Genomic DNA, 15,322 nt, shown 5'->3' with positions numbered 1-15,322 from the left:
GTTACTGTGATTACAGATAGTCAGTATGGCTTTGGAGTGGTGCATGACTTTTGGCAGATATGGTCCCAAAGGGGGTTCTTGACATTGAGTGGAACTCCTATAAGGAATTCTGAAGTGGTTGGGAAGTTGCTTGAGGCAATACAGCTGCCTAAGCAATTAGCAGTGGTGAAGTGTACGGCTCACTCGAAGACTGCTGACTGTGTGTTGGCAGGAAACGAGTTCGCAAATGACATAGCGCAATATTGTGCGCACAATCAGAATTCGGTCAACAGAAACAGAGAAAAGGAAATGAATTCATGTCCCTTACTTTTTACTAACACTGTAAATACATGGGAAGAGGTGAGGCAGTTGCAGGAAGAGGCAGGAGATGAGGAAAAGAAACACTGGGTAAAATCAGGATGCGCACCTCGAGAGTCAGATCGAGTTTGGGTTTATCAGGACGGAAGACCAGTCATGCCTGATAGCATGGTCTCTACCATGGCACGGATGTACCACGGACAGGCTCATGTAGGAAGGGATGCTATGATCAGACTTTTCAAGCAGACATGGTATAATGCAAAATTTCGACTTGTAGCGAAGAGTCTTTGTCAGAGATGTATCACATGTCAGCAATACAATCCGGGGAGAAAGACAGTGGTGAGTCTGAGAACGATAGTACGGGAGTGAGGTCCTTTCACCAGAATGCAGATTGATTTCATTGAGATGCCCCCATGTAATCAGCTGAGATATGTCTTAGTGGTGGTTTGTTTGTTTTCAAGGTGGGTAGAGGCGTACCCAACCAGAAGAAATGATTTGGTTACGGTAGCCAAACTACTATTGAGAGAGTTCATTCCTAGATTCGTTTTCCCAGTTACGATTGAGTCAGATAGAGGAAAACATTTTAAGAATGAAATCATAAAATTGATATGTGAAGCATTGAATGTACAACAGAAACTGCATTGGGCCTACCGACCAGAGGCTTCTGGGGTAGTGGAACAAGTAAATGGCAACATCAAAAACAGATTGGGAAAAATGTGTTTGGCCACAGGGTTGAAATGGCCTGATGTCTTGCCTCTGGTACTCATGACTATTAGATCTATTCCTGGCAGGAATACTGGATTGAGTCCTCATGAGATTATTATGAGTAGGGCAATGAGTCATGTTTTCGTTCCTGTCAACAAACTACTGCCTATATCTGATGACTTTGTGTTGGATTGTTGCAAGGGGTTGGCTGATTCTGTTCATTCTGTGTTTTATCAGGTTGGATCGGATGCAACCACTCTTGAAAAGAAGCCAGCTCATGATTTGAGTCCAGGGGACTGGGTAAGGACCAAGGTACATAGAAGAAGAAATTGCCTGGTACCACGTTGGGGAAAGCCACGTCAAGTGATTCTAACCATGAAGACGGCTGTGAAATGTGCCAGAGTAAAGAATTGGATTCATGCAAGTCATACTCTGCGAATCCCTAGTCCAGTGGGTAGATCTGAAGAAGAATATTTTGAAGAATCCGATACCAGTTCTGAGTCAGACTCAGAAGAAGCAAGAGGCAAGAGGCAGACCAACTCCAAAAAGAGGAGAGTTGGAATCAAGTCAAGTTACTGAACCAGAGAATTTGCCATTAAGAAGACGATTGGAGGGGAGGAGCTTAGCGCGTGATCAAGATGGCCGCGTGAGCCTAGAGCTCCCGAGACCCTCGCTCCCTCCGGCAGCTATCCTGTCTATTATCCTGCTTTTGATGCCCGGAATATTGGAGAGGAGCCGTTGCTGAGGCGAGAGCCGTTGTCCGGATCGAAATCGCCCACCGGAGACCGAAGTTGTACTGCCTGGAAGTTTGTGGCCTACTCCCCGGAAGGTGCCCGGGTCTTGCGTTGGCACAGTGCCCGTGCGCTAGTTGAACAACAGCGGCCACGCGAGGGGCGAGTCGTCGGAAGGAAGGTGTTCTCACTTTCACTTTCGCTTTCCTGTCTCCACCGCTCCCGGTTTGGACGTGGGTAGCGCCAGTCACTGGCTGCATGGTTGTCTACTCTGTATGGGCAAAGAGATTGTCCCCGCGGCAGATAGCGATGTCGACTAAATCGGACGCCGAAAAACAGAAGCCCAAAAGTACCAGGCGGGGAGGCTACACCCAGACTAACAACATGGACCGCTATGCCCACCAGAAGGGGTCACCGGGCGGATCGGGACAGACACTGGAGGCCTTGAAGGACGTGTCGCCCCCCCCGCGGAACCAACCCTGCAAGATATCATGGGGGCTATCGAGGGGATGAAGTCCTCTATCGGACAACAATTCGAGACCCTGGCGCATAAAGTGGATGCCATATCGATCGACGTCAATCTGATTCGGGCAGACCTGGGGAAAACTAATGAGCGGGTTCAGTCCTTGGACCTCAAGACTGCAGGCCTCCTGGGTGACGTCTCCGGCCTTCAGCTGGAAGTCCGTACCTTGCGGACTGCAAATGATCACTTTGCCCGACGGTTGGAAGAGTTCGAGGGCCGCGCAAGGCGCAATAACGTGCGCATTATTGGGGTCCCGGAAAATTCGGAGGAAGAGTCTGTGGACCTGTTTGTGGAGGACCTGGTGGTGAACCATCTGGCGCCCAAAGGCCTTAGTAAGTTCTTTACTGTTGAAAGGGCCCACAGAGTTCCTGGCGGGAGGCCCAAGGTGGGGGCCCCTCCGAGGCCAATTGTCGCCAAGATCTTTAACTTCAGGGACCGGGATGCCATTCTGCAAGCATCACGGGTGTCCGGCCCAACGCTATTCCAGAACACCACTGTAAGTTTCTATCCGGACTTTACCCAGATGGTACAGAAGCAACGACAAGGCTTCCTGGCGGTCAAGAGAAGGCTACGAGAGATGGGACTGAAATATGCCATGCTCTTCCCGGCCAGGTTGCGTGTGGTGTTCGAAGAGCGGACTTTCTTTTTTGAATCACCAGACATGGTCGGAGATTGGCTGGACACATTGCCCCAAAGACGGACTACCGTGGAACGCTCCGGTGGGGCAGACGGTGGCGGCGATGAACAATGAGCCTGGACTTAAGTACCAGATCTCCGGTTCCCCCGGGAGGGTGACAGTCCGGGGGGTGGCGGGGGCAGTATGGGAGCTTTTTCCTCCTCTGGGTTTCTTTTTGTAGATTAGTCTTTGTATGGGGCGACAGGCACACTGCAAGTTGGGGGGCATTTTAGAGCTTACGCAGGGGTGCAGGGTGGGGGGTGGATTGGGGTTGTTGTTGGGGTTGTTGTTGTTTTTGGTTATGCAAGGCGTAAAGATGCAAGCTTCTGTGACTCTAGTGCGGTTCCACGCGGAGGGAGGTGGTCTCCTTACATGTTGGGATGGGGGGTAGGGGCTTAAAAATACTCAGTTGGAATGTAAATGGCTTGGGGGATCGTATTAAGCGTGGGATTGTCCTGCAATTCCTGAAGCGATGTGCCCCTGATATTGTCTTATTGCAAGAGACGCACTTGATTGGTAACATGTGCTATGCACTCAATAGGAAAGGCTACAGGTTTGTTGCACACTCCGGGTTTTCCTCGGGGTCTAGAGGGGCTGGAATACTCATCAGGTCCTCCCTGCCCTTCGAGGTTGACTCCACTACTGTTGACGATAGGGGACGCTTTGCGGCTGTAGCGGGGAGATGGGAGGGCAGGACACTGGTCCTGGTGTCGGTTTATGTCCCTCCTGCACTGCAACCTTCCACACTTGCGGACTTAGAGAGGACTTTGTTGGATCTCCCAGAGGGAATGGTGGTGGTGGGTGGCGACTTTAATGCGGTAGGCTCCGGATTGCTTGACAGACACCCGCCAAGGAGCTCGGGGGGGGCTCAGAAATGGCTTCCAGACTTTGTAGATACCCTTGGACTGGTTGATTGCTGGAGACTACTGCATCCCACACAGCGGCAATACACTTTCCATTCCGGGACGCATGGCAGTCTCTCCAGAATTGATTATGTGCTTACCCTAGCTGCACACGCCTCATTTGTCTCTGAGGCCAGGCACATGGCACGGGGTATTTCTGACCATTCGCCGGTGTGGATCTGTATGGATGTTGGTAGAGGAATGGGGGGAAGGGTGGCCCCAATTAACCCGTGGTATCTCAGGGACCCTATGACTCGTAGTGCGGTGCTGAAGGCGGTCGATCGTTACTTCCAGGAGAATCTCGGCTCGGTCGCGTCGGCTGTGTCTCTGTGGGAAGCGTTCAAAACAGTGCTTAGGGGAGAGGCCCTCTCCTAGATAGTAGCGGCCAAGCGTCGGCGAGACGCGGAGGTCGCCCAGATTGAGGCGGAGATCGCGGAATTGGAGCTGTCATTGGAGGGGGAGGTTACGGCAGCGGCGCTGCACAATTTGACCCTTAAGCAGTCGGAGTACAAGGCCCTGGTGACGGACGCGGCCAAAGCCTTGAGTAGGGAACAGCGGGGCCGTCTGTACGACGTCGGGGACAAGGCCGGGAAATTAATCGCGTGGCTGGATAAAAAGGAGCGGGTCAATCGTGTTGTGCCGGACCTCGTGACGGAAGATGGCGTCGTTGTCGCGGAGCCGGATGGCATAGTCCAGTGCTTTGCGGATTACTTCCACACGGTCTATACCTCCGTGTCGGACAGGCCGGTGGGGGATTCGTGTGAACTCCTGCGTGATCTTGCTCTGCCTTGCCTTTCCGACATAGATAGGGATGATCTTGATGGCGATATCACAGTCGACGAAATCGCGGGGGCTATCCGTTCGTTGCGTTCGGGCAAGGCCTCGGGCCCGAATGGCCTGCCAATTGAGTTCTACAAACTTCGGCCAGATAAGATCGCCCCGCATTTGCGAGCTATGTTCGTGGAGGCGCGGGAGACGGGATGCCTCCCACGCGACCAGCGCCTGGCAACAATCGTGGTCATACATAAAGATGGTAAGCCCAGGAACAGGTGCAGCTCATATAGGCCGATCTCGCTCCTTAATGCCGAGCCGAAGATCCTCGCTAAAATCCTCGCTAACCGTTTGGTCAGGGTGATCGGTGATCTGATCCACCCTGACCAATCCGGATTCATCCTGCATCGTAACACCGCGTTGAACCTTAGGCGCATCCACGGAGTGATCGCAAGGGTGGGGACGATGCGGGAGCCGGCCATTGTGGCAGCGCTCGACGCAACGATGGCTTTCGATACGGTAGAGTGGGAATACCTGTGGGCTGCGCTTGCGAAATTCGGCTTTGGACCCGGATTTATGGGCTGGGTGAGACTATTATATGAAGAGCCTCTCGCTAAAGTCGCTGTCAACGGTAGGGCGTCCCGCCCTTTCGGGTTGGGGAGAGGTACCAGGCAGGGCTGTCCTCTGTCGCCGCTGTTGTTTGCCCTTGCTTTTGAGCCGCTGGCGGCCTGGATACGATGGCACCCGGAGGTGAGGGGGCTTCGCTGGTCACCTGACCACGAGGACCGCATCTCCCTCTATGCCGACGATATCCTGCTTTATCTCGCGTCACCCCGGAAGTCCCTCATAGTTGTCTGCGACATTTTGACTTCCTTCGGGAGGAACTCGGGACTCACCATTAACTGGGGGAAGTCATATCTGTATGCCTTGTGTGGAGACGTCCCGGTTCCCCCGCGGAATTGCCCGATACAGATCGCCCGGGAGGGTTTCATGTATCTTGGGATTTATATCTCCACCGACCCAAAGGTACGGTATGAGAGGAACCTGGTCCCTCCGCTGACGCGCTTGCGGCGAGATGTAGCGGGCTGGCGGCGGCTGACGCTCTCCCTCCTTGGCCGCGCTGTGCTATTTAAAATGATGTCTCTTCCCCGCTTTCTCTATGTCCTGCAGAACACCCAGGAGCTGGTCCCGGCCAGCTACTTTCGGGAGGTCGAGAGTCTCCAGCGCTCGCTGCTGTGGGACGGCCGTTCGCGTATAGCGATAGCAAAACTAACTCTTCCTTGGTACGATGGGGGTATCGCGCTTCCCGACATCAGAAGATACTATTGGGCCTCCCAGTTGAGTGCGATCAACCATGGAGTCTACGGCCCGGCGCTTAGCCCTGGCTTTGCTATGGACCGGTGGTTGCTGCGTGGGGGTGGCTACTATAGAGCACTTTATTCGAGGCCCCCGGCTGGGTCCCTCACGGGGCCGACCGGGGTGGCGGTGAAGGTGTGGAAGACAGTCACGAACTCGTTGGGCTGGAAAGATAGGCTCACCCTCGCCACTCCGTTGTATGACTCAGATATGCTGGGGAAACTTTGGCACTCTAAGGGATTCGAGAAATGGGATCTGATTGGCATCTCCAGGGTGGGCGACCTGCTGGCCAAGGGGCGGATTAAGTCGTTTGACGAACTACGGACGGAATATGCGCTGGAGGGCACGGAATATTTCCGGTACGCGCAGGTGCGCCATGCGCTGCGGTCGGTGCTCGTTGAGGGGGAAAGGGTGCCCGAGTCCTCTCCCTTGGAGGACCGGGTCCTGGACGGCCATATGCCTGAGAGCACAATCTCCCTAATTTACAAAAAGCTTGTGAATGTCCGGACCGACCTCCTCATGGGGGTTCGGGATCAGTGGATTAGGGACGGCCTTGAGCTGGACGATGAAGATTGGCAATACGCCGTCTCCTCTCCTAAGGAGGTCGCGATCCCCGCCAGACTACGGCTGGTCCAGCTTAAGATACTGCACAGAGTCTACGTCACTGGGCCCCGGCTGGTTCATATGGGCTTTTCCGAGGATGGGTTATGCAAGAGGGGCTGCGGGATGGTGGGCACTTTTCTACATATCATATGGGAGTGTGGTGTGATTGCGGACTTTTGGAAGCGGATTCATGTGGTGATGCAGGAGGTCACGGGCATAGTATTGCACCCAGAGGCGCGGCGCTGTCTTTTGAATGTGTGGGGTCCTACGGACTATGACGCAGCGCAGACTCAATGGGTGACACTAGGCAATATGGTGGCTAAGCGAGATATAGCACGACTGTGGGGATCCCATAACCCGCCCACCCTGGATGCATGGAAGGACAACATGGACTGGAGCATGTTTCGGGAGAAAACGGTGTATAGTGCACGGGGGAGGCCTAAGAAATGGCATAAGGTATGGGGAAGTTGGAACCAATATAGGGGAGGCATATGTTTGCCTCCTGCCATTGAACCGCCAGAGGAGCAACTCTCCCCCTAGCCTCACTTCCGACTTGGGTTCTTCTGATGCACCTCCGTTAGAATGTTAGTGCCTCTGCTCTCCCTCATCCTCCCGACCGGTGGCTTTGACTTGATGTTTGGAAATGGGGCCGCGCCCCCGCTGGAAACTGGCACGAATTTGTAGTGTATACTGCCTTGCTTGTTGTGTTTATTGTAGGTAGTTTTCAAAAATGAGACCTTTGTCATTCTCCTGCATTAGAGCTATGGAGGACTTCACGTGTTGACTGTTTAGCTGCCGAACCTCCGGGATGTCGGCTGAATAGCTGTGTACCTGATTTATGCGAATAAAGGTTTTTAAAAAAAAAAAAAAAAAAAAAAAGAGAAGACGATTGGAGATATCTGATACCAGCTCAGAGTCAGATCCTGAACAAGAGAAAATACAGGAAAATGTAAAGGAAAATATTGAAGAAACTGACAAGGAAATTCTTGATAAAAAAGCCCCATATGCAAGTACCTGAGAAATTCCACCGGAGGTCGTAAAAGTAGAAGGTGAGGAATTAGATACAGAGAGAGCAGGCAAGGTTGTTGAGGAAGATCCCCGGGGAGGTGTAGGGAAACCACACACCCAGGTAGAAGAAGGTACAGTTAGTCAGCAGGAAGATCGCGTGGAAGAAACACGAGGAGGGACCAATAGAGATAGGGAACAGGAAGTGGTGGAAGAAAAATCGACAGAAGGTAAAAGTCAAAGTGAGACCGTATCTGAGGATAGTGAAGGAGAAGTACAAGAGGGACGAGTCTTGAGAAGGAGGACCTGGAAAGCTGAAAGAGGTGAAAAGGGAAATAAGTTGAAAAGGCCAGCAAAGGAGGAAATTTGGCCAAACAAAGTAAAAAGACTGAGGTATCGATTGACACGAGTGAAGTCATCCAAAGCAGAACAAGTGAATGAGGTGTCGAGCCAAGAGAACTCTGAGGATGCTAATCAGACACACTTGAAAAAGGGAAAACAAATTAAGAGACCCAACCAAAGGTATAAGTCACCGGAATGGACGTATGTGGCACTTCCTGAAGTACAAGAGGAAGCAGACAGCCAAGAAAGTCTTGGGGTGACTGCACCGGAAGTGGTTGAGGAGGAAAAGATTCGGAAATCCTGAGAGTTATCTTATCCGATATCGGAGAAGAGACGGATGTTCAGGAAATTCTGAACCAAGGTTGGGAAAATAAAGGGAAAGACGATCAAATGGCAGACTGAAGCGACAAGAAGAGATTGCGCAAAGACTGGATTACTGGACGAAGACATATAACCAAAAGAACCACGTAGGCGCTCAGAGCCTTGGGTTTAGACAAAAGCTAGTGTGAGTAGACGAGGCTAAGTCAAAAGACACTGATCATAAATCGAAATCGAAATAGCAAACATAGAAAGTAGAAAATCTACGTGTGTGTTCCTTCGAAGATGGTGCAAAGTGTGTTGTTGTTGTACAGGATTACTAATGCTTCTGTGGAGTGTATTAGCCTTAATAGTTTCATTTAAAGTAACGTTCGAAACGATAGAAAGGCATATTGAGAATAAGACTAATGTAGAAAAGATTCCTGATACCCACACAACTTGATTAATAGATAGAACTGACTTACATAAGGATAGGTCTATAAATGATTTTTCTAACAACGTTTTCTCAAAGTTATTGTATGAATATGTAAAAACTATGGACGTTAGAGATTGCTATGTCTGCATGCAATTGCCTGTATCAGTGTCAGAAGGTGTTACCTATCATCACCTTCCTGTGACCTATGGAATAACATGTAGTGTGTTAGCAAGTTTGTTTTACAAAACAGGGAAATTAGAATACTAGTTCTCGGATGTAGATAATATTTTCTCACAAGTACCTGTAGTTCCAGAACTAAATAAGATAAAACCTGGTAAAGTTTTAGGTGAATATTTCTTAGAGACTAGAGAATTTACTTTAGAGGCAGTGTTTGAGAATAATCTTACTTGTAGTCTGAAGAAGGAAGAAAAGATTTTTTTGGACATGGTGGAAGAGAGAAGAATTAAGATGCAAAGAAAGATACCTGAGGGAAAAGGAGAGACGACAGTTTGGGACGTAGAAAAGGAAAAACATTTAAAGGGAGAAACCAGTCCCGGCTATGGCTTTAGATTGGCCTCAGAGAGGGAAATTGTGCATCAGAAGAAATTAAACTATGTATGATAATTATTTTGTAGGCGCAAGCGAATGCCATGATACATATAGACTCATGGGAGGATGGGGATTTAAAGGAGGAAACGATCCGGTATTTCCTGGGTTATATTTTATCTGTGCGAACAAAGCTTATTATCGGTTGCCGGACCATTGGTATGGCACATGTTACCTAGGTCTGGTCTTCCCGAAGATATTTCATGTGGGAAGGGGAAAGGATGGTGCGCATGAGATAGGTAGACAATTAACACGTAGAAGGAGGGAAAGTTGGTCAGAAATTGTAGGGGATATTTTTGGAGCACTGATACCAGCCATTGGAATATCTCTGAATGCACATAAAATTAGAAAATTGTCTACAGTAGTGGATCGTTTATCAACAAGCACTGCTGGAGGGTTCTTACTGGTGAATACCGAAATGGTAGCCATGAGAGCCATGGTGATGCAAAATCGACTTGCTCTTGATATTATTATGGCCAAAGAGGGAGGAGTCTGTGGAATGCTGAAAGTGCAGCACTGTTGTACTTATATTTCTGACGAGAGTCAGGATTTAAAGAAATATATTAAGAACATTATGGACTTGCATGAGGAAATTGTTCCATTGGAGGTTGAAAGTGTTTGGGAGAAGATTGGTAAAGGGTTTTCTACTATTAAAAACTTCCTAGTTAAGTTAGGTAGTACATTTGTAGGTAAGATTCTAATTCCAGTAACTTGTGTTGCGATATTAGTATTAATATTGAGGTTAGGGTGTATGTGTATAAAAAGAAGAAAATTACAGAATAAAATAAAAAGAGAAGTTGCCAAGAAAAGAGAGTAGGAAAGAAAGGAGAGAGAAATTGGAGATATAGAACTGGAAGAATGGAAAGAGAATGTGTATAAGAGAACAAGAGAGGATGAGATGGGGGAAAACAATGATGTGACATAACCAAATGTAAGAGAACTGAATTCATTTCTACAAACATTTTGTCAACAGAAATTTAGTGGGATTTGTGTTGATATTAAAAATCACGAAAGGGGGGATTCGTGGAGCAGGTAAAACAAAATTTTGTATACCTCCTCTATTTGCATGAAAATACTAATTACTTAATCATTCTAACTATTAACCTGTACTAATTTTGTGAAGAATTTGTACTAATCAACCGTACACCTTAATAAACACAAATTACACGTGGGACTAAATGCAAATTGCATGGCAAATAACCCTAATGAATAACTGTGGTACGCATATTGACGGTAGATTGTGCTGATATAGAAAATTGCATGATTTATGATGCTTTTGTAATGTTTTGCGTTCCTGATGGGGCGAAATGGTGAGTATTATTGCTTTAAATGTTGCTATAAGCTAGGAAAATACTAATATATTAAGGAATGAGTGTGGGTTTAAAATTAGAATCTTCATTTCTGTATATTAATTATTTTCTTATGTTTGTTTCGCTTAAGTTGGCATTCGGGCCTACTAGGCCGCAATATTCAAAATGGAGTTCGGCCACCGTCATGTGAGCGCGATGTCTACTGCGCAGACTCGTATGGCTCTGAAGATCTCCAGGCGTCCTTCGAGCCGAAGCACAGTGTTCCTCGTCAAGGATAGGAACGTGGAGGACTGCCAGAATTCAGTTATTGTGAATGACAGAGGAAAACAATAACCACCTATATTCAGAGGTCAACGTGTTGATACTTCGGACCTTTTCGCATGAGAACTTTATAAGCTAAAAGAATGACATAGCCATTTTCCTGGGAACCCAGGAATATGAGAACTGTGGACTATATTACAATTTTGAAGAGCTTAGCCAATCAGAGTATTTAGATTTTAGAAATTGTTGCCGATTACGTTAGAAATTATTATAAAAGGGGAACTATATAAGAGGGTGTAGACCAGTGCGTTCCAGAAGGGTGTCCCGAACTTGCGTGATCGATTTGGTTACACGATTATCTGGTCCTTTGGATATCTTTGGGACTGAGTCGTGCAGCGTGAAAGAACTTTTCCGGACTTATTTGGAGGTTATCCTGCATTCAGTTGGGATGATTTCACCCAAAGGGATTTGATCTAAGCAGAGCTAACAGGGTTTGAGAAAGGGTCCTGATATCAAGAATTAGGTAAATATGATTGTCATGCTCAATTGTGCTGAATAATCAAATTTGAACTCTGTGTTGACTGAAATGCTGATTATGCAACTGAAAGCAAATTGATTAGATAAACTAAACATTAACAGAAAATGAGTTTGTGATTCTTTGAAGGTTATTGATTAAGGATTCTAAACTTTAAAATGTGTTTTAGCTGGTTTTAAATCACCATCACCCAGTCCAACTAATTGGTCCATCGACCAAGTGGTGGAGTGCCTTGCTGTTAAAGTTAGGATTATTTAGGTGCAGATGTATAATATGAAAATGCTGTAAATATTTCTTCCTATAGGTAATAAGGTACCCCCACATGCCCAGCGCTTCTTTCCTCCTGTGTGCATACTCGGAGTGAGACGTATGAATGTTGGTTATGGGCCCCACTAATGAAATGCGTGTTTACATGAGTTTGCGTGATGACGAGTCTGTGACGCAGGGAGGATATGTAAATTTGCCCTTTCCGCTGAAGCAAAAAAAACATGCATTTGCGTTTCAAAAGTACGATCCTGCAGCAGCACACTTCCAAAGCCCATATATGACAGTAACCCGATTCAAGGCCCCATTCTCCAGATTTTTTTTCCAAATCTCCCACTTTGTTCTTCTGAAATGTTGGCATGTCTGTAATATGGTTGTTCAGTTCTACATAACATCTTCTTGGTTATATATAAAATAACAAAAATGCTTACAACGCTTTTTTATTATAACTTTTAAACATGCTGCACAGCAGCCACACTGCTCTACACTGTAGCTTGAAGACATCGGCAAAGCTAATAGCTCTGGCTAACAAGCATTAAAAATGCAATAGGTCTCGCCTTTTATTAAGTTAAAGCCATTTGCTTTGCTACACAATACCATTAGCAAAGCAAATGGCTTTAACTTAATCAAAGGCGAGACCTATTGCATTTTCAATGCTTGTTTTTCCAAGCATTGGCCGCGCGCGCACACAACTGCCGCTTCTCCCCCTCCCCACCACATATCGCATCTCGCGGCCGCATCAATAAGATGTGGCCTAACGGCTAGAGCGTGCAACCTCGAAGCTGGGTAACCAGGTTCGAGTCTCTGCGCCTTAACCTCTTGTGATTCGGGGCAAATCACTTAGTCTCCCCACGCCTAACAAACCATGGATGTGCCCATCTGGAACAGCTGCTGCTCGTGTAAAGCGCCATGATACCTCCGGGTCGAGTTGGAGCTATATAAAACTGCAAGACAAAAAACACGGCTCTGCGGATCTTACACGCCCTCACACATGCACTCACTGTCACATGCCTCAGAGGTACTGTCGTGCTCATGGGGGATGCACTCTCTCCCCTCCATAAGTGCCTCTCTCTCCCAGAAGATTCACGCACTTCCTGCTGGTTGGCGAAGAGTGAGACACAAGCTCTCACGTGACACGGTCGGGGTATAGCACCCACCAAGCGCATCTCGAGTTTAAACAAGCATTGGCATACAAATAGAACACGGTGACCAGTACGGGGTTGTTTGCTCTCCCCCACGCCCCAGTAACACACTCAGGAGTGAGACCCTCAGTAATGACACACCCAGTAGTGATACATCCAGGAGGGATAACCTCAGGAGAGACACACAGGACTGACAAACTTAAGAGTGTCACGCCCAGGAGTGACACACTCTGGAGTGTAAGTACAGGGGCCCCTGTCCCTGCAGGCTGGACTCATTAAGAAGTGGCCTAAAGGTTAGAGCATATGATCTTGAAGCTTGGTAACCAGGTTCGAGTCTCTGCGGCTCAACCTCTTGTGATTCTGGGCAAATCACTTCATCTACCCGCGCCTAACAAAACATGGATGTGCCCGTCTGGAACAGCTGGTGCTCCTGTAAAGCGCCCTGATACCTCCAGGTTAAATTCGAGCTATATAAAACTGTGAGACAAAAATCACAGCACTGCGGATCTTACACGCCCGGAAATTGCTTGTACTGTCTCCATGCAAGGAAGCTAGAGATGTTTAGGAACGACTGTTGTGGCAAAAAATGCCATGAAGGTGCTTGTGTGTGGCATAGAAGGACTCCCTGCAGATAAATCACGGATTACAGTGACATAGCGCGTGACAGTAAGAAAATAACAAGCGCTCACCATGACGTTTTCGTCGCCTTTTTCTGCCGTCCCACTTGGACGGCCTCACCTGCTGAAAGGTTTCTTGTCTTTATGGGGCCATGTGTTTGGCCCCATAAAGAAGATAAGAAACCTTTTATGCCAGCAGGATGTCAGACGAGCCAGTCCAACTGGGACGTCTCTGAAAGAGAAAAGTGTACGTCACTGGAAGCTCTTTTCCAATGGCTGGCCACCGTTTAGCATAAACGGTGACGCCAGCCAATGGAAAAGAGGGGCGGGGCTTAAACCCCGCTAGTGAAAGCTACCCAAAAACATAAAATCACACCATTAAGACTGCGCATGTCTGTGCAGCCTACGCTAGCCGAGACCTAAAAACGTATAAGGTCCCAACAGCGAGACCTATTGGCTATGCCAATGCTTGTTAAGAACGTGAACATCATTGAGAGAACTCCATATATGCTAACATTTTAGGAGAGGAAAAAGAGTGATTCTAATAAAATAATCGAGAGAACGTATTTCCCACATTGACTTCTATTTAAATAGAGGCAATTTCAGACGGGAGACAGCCAAAATTAAAATCATTTTTTACTTCAAAAATCGGGAGTCTCCCGCTGGAAATCTGCTACAGAAGTGCTGCTATATCCGAAATCCCTCGTTCACACTCTATAAAGAGACTAAAGGGAAAAAAATGCATTTCTTATTGCATTTTATTCAAACACAGACATAGTAAAAGAGACACAGTCAATTAGTTATACAACCTTCTTAGAATCCATTTCAATCTAAATTCTTTTTTTACTTTAATGCGACATTTCTCCTCATTACAAAATAGCTGTTTCTTTACTGTTAACCTTAATACGGGTGCGGTTTTCCATTCCAAGGCACCTCTAACGTTCTTGCGCGAAGGTAGACCTAATTTAAGATGGCGCGGACTTAGCGTATCTGAATCAATTGTCTGCTCTCGTTCGGTGATGAACGTCATTTCTTTTACCCAAAAACCTGAGAGTGACTTAACTACTTGTTCAAGATGGCCGCCACCTTGAAACTGCGCCGGGAAGTGTCAATGTGTTCGTTGTAACCCGAACGTCTTCAGTTTAACGAGTACGAACGAAACTACAGTTAATAACGTTTGAGGACGTAATGCCGTGGATTTATTACTGTTCTGCATATTTTTACTTCGGATCGGAAGAGGAGTCGTTTTCAGCCGTGGCAGCATCTCCACACGTGTGAGCGGAGGGCAGCGCAGAAATGTCGAGAGTGGTGAGGATCTTCAGAACCCTTAGGAATAACTGGAAGAAAAGCACAGTGGGCTTTTCCCTGCTTATATACGGAGGACACTGGCTTTATGGGAAGTACTGGTGAGTGTTCCCTGCCTAAGAGCCCCTGTGAAGTGTTTGCATGCCATTATAGAGTAGCCACCTTTTCCTCGAAAAATCGAACTGCCCATTTGTTTACTTTTTTTGCTTATCTGGAAGGGCCAAGTTCTGGTAAGCAAAAAATCATTTCTGTAAAATTCTACATATTCCTTCGTTTTTGCCAATTATCCCTTTGTTTGCTTTAGTGCTCGGTTAGAATAATGCATACAGCTGTGCTCGGTTAGAATAATGCAGAGGTCTCCAACCTTTTCTGTAGTGAGAGCTACTTCTGATTAGTAAAAATTGTCGTGAGCTACTAAAAGGCCAAGCAACTCGCGCATTTTTTTGAGAGACGCCCCACGCCCAGTTTAATTGATTTTAAGCCTTTCTTTGGAGCCCTTACAGTCGTTTGTACAAAAGGGTCCGCACTCCCTCTTTTGAAGTGTCAGACAGCCGCAGGTTGTGCTACCTGAAGCAAAAGCTTGTCTTGCTTGGAAGCATTCCTGGAAAGTATAACAAAACTACTGGGGGATACAGCAA

At 47.4% G+C, this 15,322-nt stretch overlaps 1 protein-coding gene across 1 annotated transcript in view; it reads left to right on the top strand.

Annotated features, from left to right (window-relative positions):
* The first annotated feature begins 14,428 nt into the window (after window positions 1-14,428).
* The window catches only part of AGK (acylglycerol kinase), a 187,675-nt gene continuing 186,781 nt past the window's right edge, over window positions 14,429-15,322 (top strand). Inside the window, exon 1 of the mRNA XM_085652021.1 lies at window positions 14,429-14,785. Within this exon, the coding sequence (XP_085508147.1) occupies window positions 14,676-14,785 (110 nt within the window). The 5' untranslated portion in view covers window positions 14,429-14,675. The remainder of the gene's footprint in view (window positions 14,786-15,322) is intronic.

The sequence above is a fragment of the Triturus cristatus genome, chromosome 4_1 (assembly GCF_964204655.1).
Source record: "Triturus cristatus chromosome 4_1, aTriCri1.1, whole genome shotgun sequence".
Classification (NCBI taxonomy): Eukaryota; Metazoa; Chordata; class Amphibia; order Caudata; family Salamandridae; genus Triturus; species Triturus cristatus.
Note: the sequence above shows the minus strand (reverse complement) of the source record. Positions and strands in the feature narration are given on the sequence as shown.